At 43.8% G+C, this 13927-nt stretch overlaps 1 protein-coding gene across 1 annotated transcript in view; it reads right to left on the bottom strand.

Moving 5' to 3' along the window:
* Positions 1 to 1344: 1344 nt before the first annotated feature.
* Positions 1345 to 13927, bottom strand: part of abcg1 (ATP-binding cassette, sub-family G (WHITE), member 1) — a 44059-nt gene continuing 31476 nt past the window's right edge. Inside the window, exons 11-15 of the mRNA XM_023967290.2 lie at positions 6614 to 6782; positions 6332 to 6432; positions 5391 to 5549; positions 4680 to 4798; positions 1345 to 2155 (exon numbers count right to left, since the gene is read on the bottom strand). Of these exons, the coding sequence (XP_023823058.1) occupies positions 1927 to 2155; positions 4680 to 4798; positions 5391 to 5549; positions 6332 to 6432; positions 6614 to 6782 (777 nt within the window). The 3' untranslated portion in view covers positions 1345 to 1926. The remainder of the gene's footprint in view (positions 2156 to 4679; positions 4799 to 5390; positions 5550 to 6331; positions 6433 to 6613; positions 6783 to 13927) is intronic.

Raw genomic sequence — 13927 nt, forward strand, 5'->3', positions numbered from 1 at the left:
TTAAATGAAACGTCAAAACAAGCAAACGTTTTAAAATGTTTCACCAGCATGGCTTTACGATGAGCACGTTCATCTCACATGCAATGTAATTTAGGAGCCGTCTGCTATTTCTGGAGACTTGTGAATGCAATCTGTAAGATGGTTCCGTTATGTTTATAAAACATATTTGGGAGCAGTAGAACGGTGAGTGGACATTCTCTTTATGTTGGATCTTTGTCTAGCTTCTATGCTGTAATATTATATGCCCACAGGGAGTAATTATGGTGCCTAGCTRTATTTAGACATAGCCTACTTAAAACAACTTGTTCTTTTGATTAGAATTTGATTAGAATGATTCACTCTTTTTAGGCCTCATCAATAGTGAATTATATCTTGCTTATTGACAACGTTTGGCATGTCCATGGCTCAGCCATAATGACATTTACAGTAGGCCTAGCCCCTATATCARTGTGAATGCTATGTKTAATCWTATATTTCCATATTGACGCAAKGTAATTACATAGAGCAATGTGGACTGCCAACATGTTCAATATATTTAGCAAAGATGGGTAGGCCGATTATTTAGTTATTTTGTTTCTGTAGGCTATTTAACAAACTAGGCTATAGCGGACKAACATTCAAATTGGCGTTGATGACAACGCAAAACATAAAAGACTGTAAAGCAACCACATATTTAGCCGTGGAGCATGTTCTGATTGGCCAGTCAGGTGTCAAAATCCAGCCCTTTCGTGCCACGGCTAGCTACTGTACCCATAATTCCTGCAGTGAAAATGTCTCGTTATGATTTTATTTTGTGACAGAGGATTAACTAGTGAAATTCTCTTCACTCTCAATTTTCTTTTACGTGACTGACTGTGTGACTATCCTCCATGCCATTCAAAGCTGTGTTGGTAATGATTGAGATAATGTAATGCTTAACTTGGCGTTCACGTTACATGCTCAGATCTCAGGTTAGGATTCTGGCCTGTAATGTTAAGCCTGCCACAGTCACATCCGAATTAAAATCCCCCATATCTTCCTGCAACTACTCAAGCCCTACAATCACAACCACAGACCTCTGACCAGGGGTGCTAACGTGGTACTTTATTTCTCTCAAAAACCCAGAAGGACGCACACGCAACTCATAGAACATGCTTCATTTGATTCATTAGTTTGTTCAAGCACAAATGTTACTCACTTGCGCCTGAGAGGCTGGGTTGTCGAGCGCTACATGCCAAGTTTGCTGCCAGGATACTCACCCCCAGATAAACTATATACCGGTACTGTACAGTCTCTCACATGCTCAGAATGTATGTGATTGCTTTATCCCATATTAGCAACAAGCAATATTGTACATTTCCCTTTATTTACTGAGGGTCCTGGATTAGAGCCCCATTTGACTGGCTGGCAGTCCTATATAATAAACACACTTTGGAGGAAACCAGCTCCTGTTTAAGTGYGGCCTTGTCTTCTCATTGTCCTTCCACCAAGCTATTTCATTTAATTGGTTTCACACAGTGGTCATACAAACCAGTCTGGAAACTATAGACTAGACAAGAGCCTATCAACAACAAATTCCTACATTACTTAGTTGGTTCTCTTGGACAAAGAAATACTGCACAAGGAGATTACATCTAGATWCCTACTGTGCCAGGAGCCTTGCCTTCAAAAAGCCAATGGTTTTGGTTTTTAAACAAGAATGGTCTTGTAATATTGGGAATCAGCCACGGCCTGAGGCACTGAGCTCCTCTCTGCCATCTTTGTCTAAGCAAAGTAGATTCATACAGCATGCACACTCCCACACAACTGGTGTCTATATTCTGTAGTCTTTGGCCAAGAGTTTGGTGTGCATGGTGTGTTTCTGGCCACAGCCTGGAGGTCTCCAGAAGCGGTATTCCAGCATGCAGGCGATCTGGGCCTTCTTCCTCCTACCCCCCACTCTCCAGTCTACCTCTCTGCACTGATCTTATAGCGCAGCACAAAGTATGCGAGGAGGCGGAGGGTCACAAAGAACATGCCGAGCACTATGAAGTCAAGGTACAGTTTGGCGTCTTCCACGTCAAGCTCTTTCAAGATGGCCTCCGACTTCTGGAAGTGGCATGTTTCACCCTTGTCGCAGTGGAGGTCCTCCCGGTCCAGGCCATAGATGGAGAGGATGACACCTTCAAAGCCATACCTACAAAATAATAGGAACTGCTTTATGGTGCTGCTAAAGAGGATGAACAGTAGTGGGGTAAGTTGAGCCATTTTTTACATTCAGCATCCCTACGTCAATGGAAATAYACTGAACAAAAATATAAATGCAACATGTAAAGTGTTGGTTCCATGTTTCATGAGCTGAAAAAAAAGATCCCAGAAATGTTCCATATGCACAAAAAGCTTATTTCTGTAAAATGTTGTGCACAAATGTATTAAGATAATCCATCAACCTGAATGGTGTGGCATATCAAGAAGCTGATTTAAACAGCATGCTCATTACACAGGTGCACTTTGTGCCTGGGACATTAAAAGGCCACTCTAAAATGTGCAGTTTTGTCACACAACAATGCCACAAATGTCTCAAGTTTTGAGGGAGAGTGCAATTGGCATGCTGACTGYGTGAATGTCCACCAGAGCTGTTGCCAGAGAATTTAAAATGCATTTCTCTACCATAAGCTGCCACCAATTTCATTTTAGAGAATTTGACCATGTGTATGGCGTTGTGTGGGCCGAGCGGTTTGCTGATGTCAACGTTGTGAACAGAGTGCCCCATGGTGGCAGTGGGGTTATGGTAGTGTATGGGCAGACATAAGCTACGGACAACAAACACAATGGCAATTTGAATGCACAGAAATACCGTGACGTGATTCTGAGGCCCATTGTGAGGCCCATTTCTTTTAAAGGTATCTGTGACCAACAGTCGCGTGAAATCCATAGATTAGAACCTAATGAATACATTTTAATTGACTGATTTCCTCATATGAACTGTAACACAGTAAAATCTTTGAAATTGTTGCATGTTGCGTTTATTTTTTGTTCAGTGTATATATAACTCTAAGAAAGATATCTACATATATTTCAGGATGTTGTGTATCCCTGGAAATAATCAGAATTCATGTAAACATAACAGTTTTGAAAACATAGCTTGTCCAAAAAAGGTGGACACTTGGCACAACTTACCCCTTGTATGGGGTAAGTTAAGCATAGGGTGGGCCTCCCGAGTGTCGCAGCGGTCTAAGGCACTGCATCGCATGCAAGCTACCAATTCAGGTTCGATCCCGGGCTGTGTTGTAGCCATCCACGACCGGGAGACCCATGAGGCAGCGCACAATTGACCCAGTGCCGTCCKCGTTAGGGAAGGGTTTGGCCGGCTGGGATGTCCTTGTCCCATTGCGCTCTAGCGACTCCATGTGGTGGCCGGGCGCATGCAAGCTGATTTYGGTCGCCAGCTGTAYGGTGTTTCCTCTGACACATTGGGGCAGCTGGCTTTCGGGTTAAGCGAGCAGTATGTCAAGAAGCAGTGCCTATTGGCGGGGTCGTGTTTCGGAGGACGCATGGCTCTYGACCTTGCCTCTCCCGAGTCCGTATGGGAGTTGCAGYGATGGGACAAGAATATAACTACCAATTTGGATATCACAAAATTGGGGAGAAAAGGGGGTAAAACGTGTTTAAGTTGTGCATAGGGTCAGGGTAAGTTGAGCCGCCTTGTGGTAAGTGGGTGAGGGTGCTGGTAGGTCAAAGTTGAATTCATGGAATGGGGGTGGGGTATACTGTATATCTTAAATGTATGCCTACATTCAGATATACAGTAGATCTCTCTGTTCCCTTCCATTTCTTGACCAGTTGTCTGAGAAAGGGATGTTGCTTCTATGTGCCAATTTGTAGGCAAGTTGTCTGAGGCTACTAAGCCCATGAAACTGGTTCACGAGATTCTTGATATGTTTAGCAAGCTCAGACTCCATGTCATCCAATAAGACCTTGTGTGCCTCTGCTCCTCTATCATAGCCTCTCTTTCACACAGATGCATGTCTGTTTTTTTTCAATGTACCTCTTCAGTGTCATTAAGTCTATTTTTTTTCATCCCTTGCTGCTGCTCGAATGGACTTCACTTTTCTCACTTCCTTGGCTGCTCTGTCAAGAACCTCAATGGGGACTAGACCCCGGCTGGTTTTACATTTGCATGCACGGCGCATGATGATGTCTGCTCTGTAACAATAAAAATGCACTCTTGAATTCATATGCATGACACATTGCAAAAATACTATGCATATTATGTGTTAAACTGACATTTTGACTATATTAGCCCACACAGTTACAAGGATGCACTTTCATGCTAGGTTGAGGACCTCATATTGTAGCTTATAGAGACCTCAACTGATGTATAAAACGATGTACTTTGGTTTAGATACAAGCATCATGAAATCTATAACAGAAATTAATTTGACTTTGTGAAAATCTGTTTTTTGGACATAAATTGCTTATCACTTTCTCCATATGGTTTCTTCTGTCACAGACTTCATGAAATGATTACCACTTCTTAAATATTTGTTTACATGATTCATTTTGTGTATGGTTTCCTAGAAACAAGGGGTGGCTCAATTAACCCTTTGGCTCAACATACCCCACTTTCCCCTACTGTTCAAGTGCTGAATTACATGCCATTTTCTCAGTATTAGGGGCAGGTCACATGCTCAGAAAAAAGTATCTGAAAAACGATTTACCTGACATATGAAATGTATGACATCCACTGAAGATACCACGGAATTGTGTCGAAACTGACGAAGAAGCCAGAGAAAAGCAGTACGGGTATGGCAGTCACCGGACCTACAAACGTGGCAACCTGAGATATGGACAAGTGCAACATCAGAGGCAGGACGTGACTCACTGTAGCCATGTTACATGTACATACTGCGGTTTATAGTGTCTGCTTAGAATAAAATTGGGTACCACTCTGAGAAACATATAATTATATTAATATACTGCAGGTGGGTACCGCGTAAATATAATGTGGTTGGTGTGATTGTGCCAGGAAATACATTTAAAAATATATGTATAAATATTTGTTTAATTTTAAATAGTTGTATCTACAGATACAAGTTATAAATGTAGATGGGGGACAGAAGAGAGGAATACAGCAGAGAGAGTGAAAGGTGGAACAGGGGATTGAAACACTGCCTCTAGGGGCATATGTGGTACGGGGCGGCACTACCCTTGGACCAGCCCCAAGCACAAAATATTTTTTTTTTATGAGCAAATGATATCAATACTCAGCCGTAATTAGCTAATAATATCAATACTCAGTCGTAATTAGCTAATAATATCAATACTCAGCCGGAATGATCACAATAGAGTTTATTTGCAAATCTTAAGCTCCAAACAATAGGTGTAGCAGTTATTATTGCTTGTTAGTATTGAGTGAATGGAGGACGTACCTGTAGCGAGGTGGAAGCCGCTCCTATCAGCAGGCCCAGAGACTGAGCCACAAGAGAGGTGAGGACTCCCAGGGCCAAGAAAAGTATGAAACGCACAGCGTCAGGCGGCTGGGACGTCATCCAGTAGACGATGCTGCAGTAGGCGACTGGGAACACTATCTGTGAAGCAAAATAAGACAAATCCTTGATTGTCCATTTGTGGACACGTACATTTGTCCTGTCAGCTTTTCTTGCATGCACACGCACATACGTTTCCACACAAGCCCAACCACACATTGACAGATTGTAAGGATAGTGTCAGTGCAGCAACCCAGGGTCGTGTCGGTAGTTAAGGGCCTTGCTGAAGGGCACAACAGCAGGAGAAGCTGTTGTTATCTAAGATTGTGATACGGCCACCTCACGTTCCACATGTTCAGCCAACAATATCTCACCATGGAAAAAACATTGAGTATCATTAAAACATCAAACTAAAACACTTTTCTTTATGTGGAGAATGAAGGCCAAGCTATTTGTGCTTTGAAATAATCATTTTGAATTGTTGAAAAAGCCAAATTAGATGCAATACAATACAACATCAATACAATAAATATGCAGTAAACCTTTGTCACTTTTAATTTAGAGCACAGGGCGATGTCTGGTGACGCGTAAAGCCTCCTTATGTAATGTTATTGTGGGATTTGTCCAAATTTGACGGACAGAATTGCTTTGATGCTAAAGCCACTTTGATGCTAAAGCCACTTTGAGCTCCCATAACAGGTTTCTTCAGTTACAATCGATACCTTTGACCTTTGCTCTTTTCAGTGACTGATAGAATCATAATGTTTTAGTTGTTTTTTTTCTCTTGTTTTTTACGTTTTGATGAAATACCAACTTAGACCTTTTTTGGGACACAAAACTACTAAAAAGGACCCTCCGGAGTTCTTTGTGACATTTGTAATTACCTGGAAGGGGAGGTCMGCCATAGTCTTGGCCAGATAGTAAGCCTTCAGACTGTACCAGTAGTTCAAGTGCTCTCTTAGGAACACTCCCATCTCCAAAGGGACTGCATTAGAGAMGGAGGACACAGCGTCATAGTAATCTCATTTAGGTAATCAGAGCCAAGGTAAATCTCAGCACAGTCTACTCCTAACATACTGTATGCAATGGCTTACGACTGTTGTAAATTCATGCACTAAATCAATGCACGCAGATGCCTGTCAGTAAGAAGAGCAGAGAATACTCACAGGTCAGAACAGTAGGCATTAGAGCAGCAAACATGAGGAAGAGCATSGAGAAGAAGAGGAAGCCAGAGTTGCTGAGCACTTTCTTGGCGTCGTTGCCGATGCCCAGGTAGAGCAGGCCAATCAGAATCCCAATTCCAATGTGAGAGGAGATTCTTAGGTGAGTCAGCACCTGTAGGACCAGAACAGGAGAAGAAGAGAGAACATTTTTTGTTTATATATTTTCCTATCCATTGTGCTTCTGCATCTGCATTGCTTGCTCTTTGGGGTTTTATGCTGGGTATATGTAAAGCACATTGTAACAACTGCTGATGTAAAAATACATTTGGCTTTATAAAATACAAAATATGATTGAGAGGAAGAGGAAGGAGGGCAGAGAGGAGGAGGGAAAATGGAATTGTTATGCAAAGTATGGTATGAATAGATCTATTTTTTGTTTGTGTTATGACATTCTCATACCAATTTGTTGAACTTAGTTTTTTCCTTTTTCCTCTTATCCTTTTCATATGCTTTTGAATCATATTAACTTCTTATGGCTGGGGGCAGTATTGAGTAGCTTGGATGAATAAGGTGCCCAGAGTAAACTGCCTGCTACTCAGGGCCAGAAGCTAAGATATGCATATTATTAGTTTGGATAGAAAACACTCTGAAGTTTCTAAAACTGTTAGAATGATGTCTGTGAGTATAACAGAACTCATATGGCAGGCAAACACCTGAGAAAAAATCCAACCAGGAAGTGTGAAATCGGAGGTTTGTAGGTTTGCCTATCCAATATACAGTGTCTATGGGGTCATATTGCACTTCCTAAGGCTTCCTTCCTAGATGTCAACAGTCTTTAGAACCTTGTTTGATACTTCTACTGTGAAGGAGGGGGGAATGAGAGCTGTTTGATTCAGGGGTCTGGCAGAGTGCCATGAGCTCACTCAGGGGCGCCCCAGTTAGAGGTTGCTGCGTTCCTTTTCGTTTCTAAAGACAAAGGAATTCTCCGGTTGAAACATTATTGAAGATTTATGTTAAAAACATCCTAAAGATTGATTCTATACATTGTTTGACATGTTTCTACGTACTGTAATGGAATTTATTGACTTTTCGTCTGGCCTGCGCGTCATGAATTTGGATTTTTGAACTAAACGCGCAAACAAAAAGGAGGTATTTGGACAGAAATGATGGACTTTATCGAACAAAACAAACATTTATTGTGAAACTGGGATTCCTGGGAGTGCATTCTGATGAAGATCATCAAAGGTAAGTGAATATTTATAATGCTATTTCTGACTTCTGTTGACTCCACAACATGGCGTGTACCTGTATGGCTTGTTTTTGTGTCTGAGCGCCGTACTCAGATTATTTCATGGTGTGCTTTTTCCGTAAAGTTTTTTTGTAAAAATCTGACAGCAGTTGCATTAAGTTTATCTAAAGTTCCATGTATAATACTTGTATCTTTTACCAATGTTTATTATGAGTATTTCTGTAAATTGATGTGGCTCTCTGCAAAAATCACCGGATGTTTTGGAGGCAAAACATTACTGGACATAACGCGCCAATGTAAACTAAGATTTTTAGATATAAATATGAACTTTATCGAACAAAACATACATGTATTTGTTATGGGTGTAAGATGGCACAGTGATGCCATCTGTTGGTAAATGTTTATTACTGCAACTCATGTATTTATACCGGGGTGCTGGAGATACCCGGAAGTGTCATGATGTACAGAACAAGGCTGGTTACTCGCATGAATGTCTCTGTCTCATCATTTACCATTGGAACAAACATGGTGTCAGAAGAGGGATTACTAACCATGCTTTCCGCAAATTAGAGTAACCTGTTCTGGTTTACCAAACAATTGTTTATTTGAGTAAAATTTCGCCGGAATTGGCTTTAGCTAGAGTGAGTTTGCTAGTTAGCTTCAGTGTTGTTAGCACCGGTTAGACATGGCAGCGAACATTCCCCCTCCCGCCGTTATGAAGCTCAGCGGGGATTGGAGCACGAACTGGGATACGTTGAGAGGTGAATGGGAGGACTATGCGCTAGCAACGGGACTTCTGGAAAAGGACGAAGAGGTAGTGGCTGCCACTTTGAGGACTATAATGGGAACTGAATGCCGACACGTATACAAACACAACCTGAACCTAACAGCAGCTCAGCAAGGTAACGCTATAACTATTCTTGATGCTCTTGAACAWTACTTTAAGCCAGCAAAGAACGTCATCTACGAGCGTTATGTTTTCGGNCAAAGAACGTCATCTACGAGCGTTATGTTTTCGGTTGTTGCAAACAGGAGAACGGGGAGTCCATTGACAGCTTTGTCACTAGGTTAAGGGAAAAGGCAGCTACATGTGACTATGGTGCTTTAAGAGATGAACTGATCAGAGATAAGATTGTGCTTGGCATAACTGATGAGGGCACCCGCAGACGTTTGCTGAGAGAACGTGACCTGACACTGGTCTTGGCAGTGGAGACATGCCGTGCAGCAGAGCTTACTGATATACGGATAAGGTCCATGGAGCTAGAAAGGTAACATATGGACAATGTCAATGCTACATTCAGGCAGCCAGTAAAGAAATTCCCCTTTGCTACACCTAATGCTAATACTACAGCCAACTCTGCAGTAGACAACCCCAATACATGCCGATATTGTGGCATTTCTCATGGACGAGGAAAAGAACACTGCCCAGCCTATGGGAAAATATGCAAATCCTGTGGTACAGCTAATCACTTTGCAAGGGTCTGCATGAAAAGCAAGAGAAAGGAGGGTAAGGTGCACTCCATTGAAACAAACACAGATGAAGGGAACAACAGCACAGAGGATGTATATGCTAGTGAGTGCATAGGGGCAGTGAAGGCTAAAGGAAAAAAGTGGTTTGTCACTCTGCTACTTAATAATAAACCACAGCAATGCCAGATAGATTCAGGGGCCACATGCAACGTTATGAGCCTTAAAGATAAAAGGAGGCTCGCGCCCAGAGACAATCTCACACAGAGTAGCACCAAGCTGAAACTGTATTCAGGCCAGTTCATGACCTCTTTAGGCCTGTTTGTGACAGAGTGTGTTTTACGTGGCCAGAAACACACCCTTGAGTTTGAAATAGTTGAGGCTAGTCAACAGCCATTACTGTCAGGTTCTACATGCGAGTGCCTTGGGCTTATTAACTTTACCATCCCAGCTGATCTTAACATTATAGATAAAGTCAAGGCTGGGCCCCTGAGCAAGGAGACACTCCTAAGCAAGTACCATGATGTCTTCAACGTCCCGGTCGAGTCAGTTCCCGGGGAAGTCCACTTTGAGTTGGACGCAGCAATCCAGCCTGTCCAGTGTGCACCCCGCAATGTACCAGTGGCCATGAAAGCAGCTACGAAGGCTCAGCTTGACAAATACGAAGCAGATGGCCACCGAAAGATGGGCATCGAACTGTGGCCATCTTACACCCATAACATCTTCCGCTTTAATAAAATAGGACAGGAGGTGTCAATTCATTAACAAAACAAACCTAGTATAATTTCCAACATGAAAAGTTTAGTATAACAGTGGGGAAGAACAGTATTTGATACACTGCCGATTTTGCAGGTTTTCCTACTTACAAAGCATGTAGGTGGTCTGTAAGTTTTTTATCATAGGTAAACTTCAACTGTGAGAGACGGAATCTAAAAACAGAAATCCAGAAATCACATTGTAATGATTTTTAAGTAATTAATTTTGCATTTTTTGCATGACATAAGTATTTGATCACCTACCACCAGTAAAGAATTCGGCTCTCACAGACCTGTTAGTTTTTTCTTTAAGAAGTGCCTCCTGTTCTCCACTCATTACCTGTATTAACTGCACCTGTTTGGAACTCGTTACCTGTACAAAAGACACCTTGTCCACAATCATCAACGACTCACTCTCCCACAATGGCAAGACCAGAGAGCTGTGGTAATGGACATCAGGGATAAATAATGTGTAGACCTGCACAAGGCTTGGGATGGGCTACGGGACAATAGGCAAGCAGCTTGGGAGAAGGCAACAAACTGTTGGCGGCAATTATTAGAAAATGGAAGAAGTTCAAGATGACGGTCATCACCGCTCCGTCTGGGGCTCCATGCAAGATATCACCTCGTGGGGCATCAATGATCATGAGGAAGGTGAGGGGATCAGCCCGAGAACTACACGGCAGGCCTGGTCAATGACCTGAAGAGTAGCTGGGAAACCAGGTCTCAAAGAAAACCATTAGTAACAACACTACGCCGTCAGTGGATTAAATCCTGCAGCGCAACGCAAGGTCCCCCTGCTCAAGTCAGCGCATGTCCAGGCCCGGTCTGAAGTTTGCCAAATGACCATCTGGATGATCCAAGGAGGAATGGGAGAAGGTCATGTGGTCTGATGAGACAAAAATATAGACTTTTTGGTTTAAACTCCACTGCTGTGTTTGGAGGAAGAAGAAGGATGAGTAAACCAACCCAAAACCCATGCCCAAACCGTGAAGCAATGGTTTAGGTGGAAACATCATTCTTTGGGCTGCTTTTCTGCAAAGGGGACAGGACGAGCTGCAACCAGTATTCGCAGGGGAGGTTTTATGGATGGGGCCATGTATCGGCAGATTCTTTGTGGCCCCAACAACCTCCTTGCCTGCCAGTAAGAGGCCATTGACAGATGGGGTCCGTGGCTGGGTCTTCAGCATGAACAAACGACCCGGAAAACACCAGCCAGGGAATAAGCAGTGGCTCCGTACGAAGCATCTCAAGGTCTGGAGTGGTCTAGCCAGTCTCAACCTGAATCCAATAGAACATCTTTGGACGGGGACTTGAATATGTCCATTGCCAGCACGACAGCGCCGAAACGCTTGAAGGATCTGGAGAAGGTCTGTATGGAGGGACGGATGGGGTACCAAAATCCCTGCTGCAAGTGTGTGCAAACCTGGTCATAGAGAAACTAGCAAGGAAAACGTATGACTTCTCTGTAATTCGCAGAACAAAGTTTCTGTACAAAATATTAAGTTTCTGCTGCCTTTTCTGAGTGTATCAATACTTACTGTCATGCAATAAATGCAAATGAATTACCTTAAAAAATGCAATAGCAATGCTGCAATTTCTGGGATTTTTGTTTTTAAGATTCCGTTCGTCCACAGTTGACAGTGTACCTATGAATAAAAATTTACAGACCTCTACATGCTTTGTAATTAGGATAACACGCTGCAAATCGGCAGTGTATGCAAATAGCTTGTTTCTCCCTGCACTGTATTATATATATTTTTTTTTTGTTTTTTTCAGGTAACAACTTAACACAGCTTTTGGATAGAAGTTCTCTTAACTTTAATTCTTTTTAATTTTTTATTCTTTCCTGGTCGACCCTGTGGGAAACTAGCAGATTAACGTCTTTTGTGGTGGTGGCTTGGAGACAAACCGCCCGTAGCGTGAAAAGAACGGGGGCTTTGTCTGCGAGGACTGCGGGTTTCCGGCAACGGCGCGTGTCACCTGCTGCTAATCGAGGAAGTATTCGATGGGCGAGGGCGAGCAGCCAACCTGTGGATACGCTGGGCTCTTCGACCAGTGCCTGCAGGCCCCATGTGACTTGACTGTGATGCACGCTGGCTCTTCGGCCCAGTGCTCAGGCCTCCCATTGGCTGAGTTTCCGTCTTTTTGTCATGCGACCCCTTTGACCATCAGGGTTCTGGAGTAGGTGCTGGCTCAGCAAATGCCGAAGGTCAACCCTGGTTGCGACGGTGACAACGTGATCCATTCCACTCCGACAAGTATAGGAGCGTGGATGGCCACTTTCTCGTAACTCACAGGATCCGAGTCTCCAGAGGCCACGTCCGCGGTTCCCTGGTAGGGGCTTCATGTCGCACCTGTTTTCCACCCACCCTTGAGCTCAGGTAAGAATCTTTTTGCCTGATACCAATTGTCCGTAGATGAACTTGGAGACCCTTAGTCTATATAGGTAGCGTAGCTTCACTAACAGCACTCACGCATGATCACCACAGGAGGTCAGGAGAGTTGGTTTGGCCTACTGGCAGGCATGCTTTTCAAGCGCCGTGGCCATGGGAGGCGCTTGGGTCCGGGGCTGCCTATCCATGCGCTTACCTGATCGGGCCGTATTGCGCCACTCGTGGAGATTGCTTTCGCAGGCATCCTTTGCCCTCATCGGAGAGGTCCTTTTTGGCAGAGAGTTCTTTGGTGCGATTTTTTAACTTGCGGACTCCGCCTTTCCGATTAGCTGCTTGGGTCATGCGTCGGTGCATGAAGTGAAAGTGTCTCACAATTCCCCATCCTGGCAGCAAATTTTCGGACTCATCTCCGGAGAATTTGGTGGCGGTTCCCCGCATTGTCCTGAAGATTACACTATCCTGGCTGGCCATAAGCGGGGCCCAAACTGAGCTCTTGGCATGTTGTCGATGTTTGATTCGTGTGTCTCTGTGCTGGAGGTCGGGGAGGAGGTCATCTCCCAAAAGTCTGGAATAATGATGCGAAGCTTTACCAGCAGAAAGTCTTTGCCACTGTGCTGGAGAGATTTCTAAACGTACTATCTGCGCGCAGGGGGGTCGGTAGCTCGTGGGTTACATCATCGAGTACATACTCTCTGTTTGGCTCAATGCGTATTCATTGGATTGAATTTGTGGCGATCATTACTGACATAGTCTTGTATTTTCACTCTGCTATTCCTGGGCCAATACTACGTGTGATGTACATGTGCTTATTTGTCTGTAACAGGCTTTCGACCTCCCCTATGTGACTTGAGTGCACACGGATGCCGCAACATCTCAATGGCGCGCAGAGACCTTAGGGGAAATACGAGCTCTCTGACACATGAATATTCAACTTCCCGTTTGTTGTGAACAACTGAGCTCCTCTTTGACTGGGCCATCATATTCTCTGACGGCTTAAAGCAGTTGTCTTCCTTGCGAAGTCGGGCACAAGGCCCATCATAATCACGAGGACCCAATGCCTGGAGTTGTTCCGTCACTGTCTGTGTGCTTGTCCTGATTTGTATAAAGGCGCTGGCCGTAACAATTGAGGTAGTCAGACCTGGTTGGATGTGTTTCAACGTCCATTGCTGCTGTTTGTAAGCTGCACACCTGGCGTGTTGTTCATTGCATGGAGCGTGTGTGAATGCCTGATGACGTAGACTACTCGCTCTGAAGCAGGTAGTACACTGCAACATACATCTCAGATGGCCTCTTGGTCTTTATAGCACCACCTTGCGGTTGTAGTTTTTGTAGGGCAGTAGCATGCTCTGCAGTCGGGTTTTTGGGGCATTCAGCCAGAGGCCTTGCTGAATGAATAGCAATAAGGGGCTTGTGATCTGTTCTCGGGTAATATTGTCGCCATATGGCGCCC

This window comes from Salvelinus sp. IW2-2015, linkage group LG22 (assembly GCF_002910315.2).
Source record: "Salvelinus sp. IW2-2015 linkage group LG22, ASM291031v2, whole genome shotgun sequence".
Taxonomy (NCBI): domain Eukaryota; kingdom Metazoa; phylum Chordata; class Actinopteri; order Salmoniformes; family Salmonidae; genus Salvelinus; species Salvelinus sp. IW2-2015.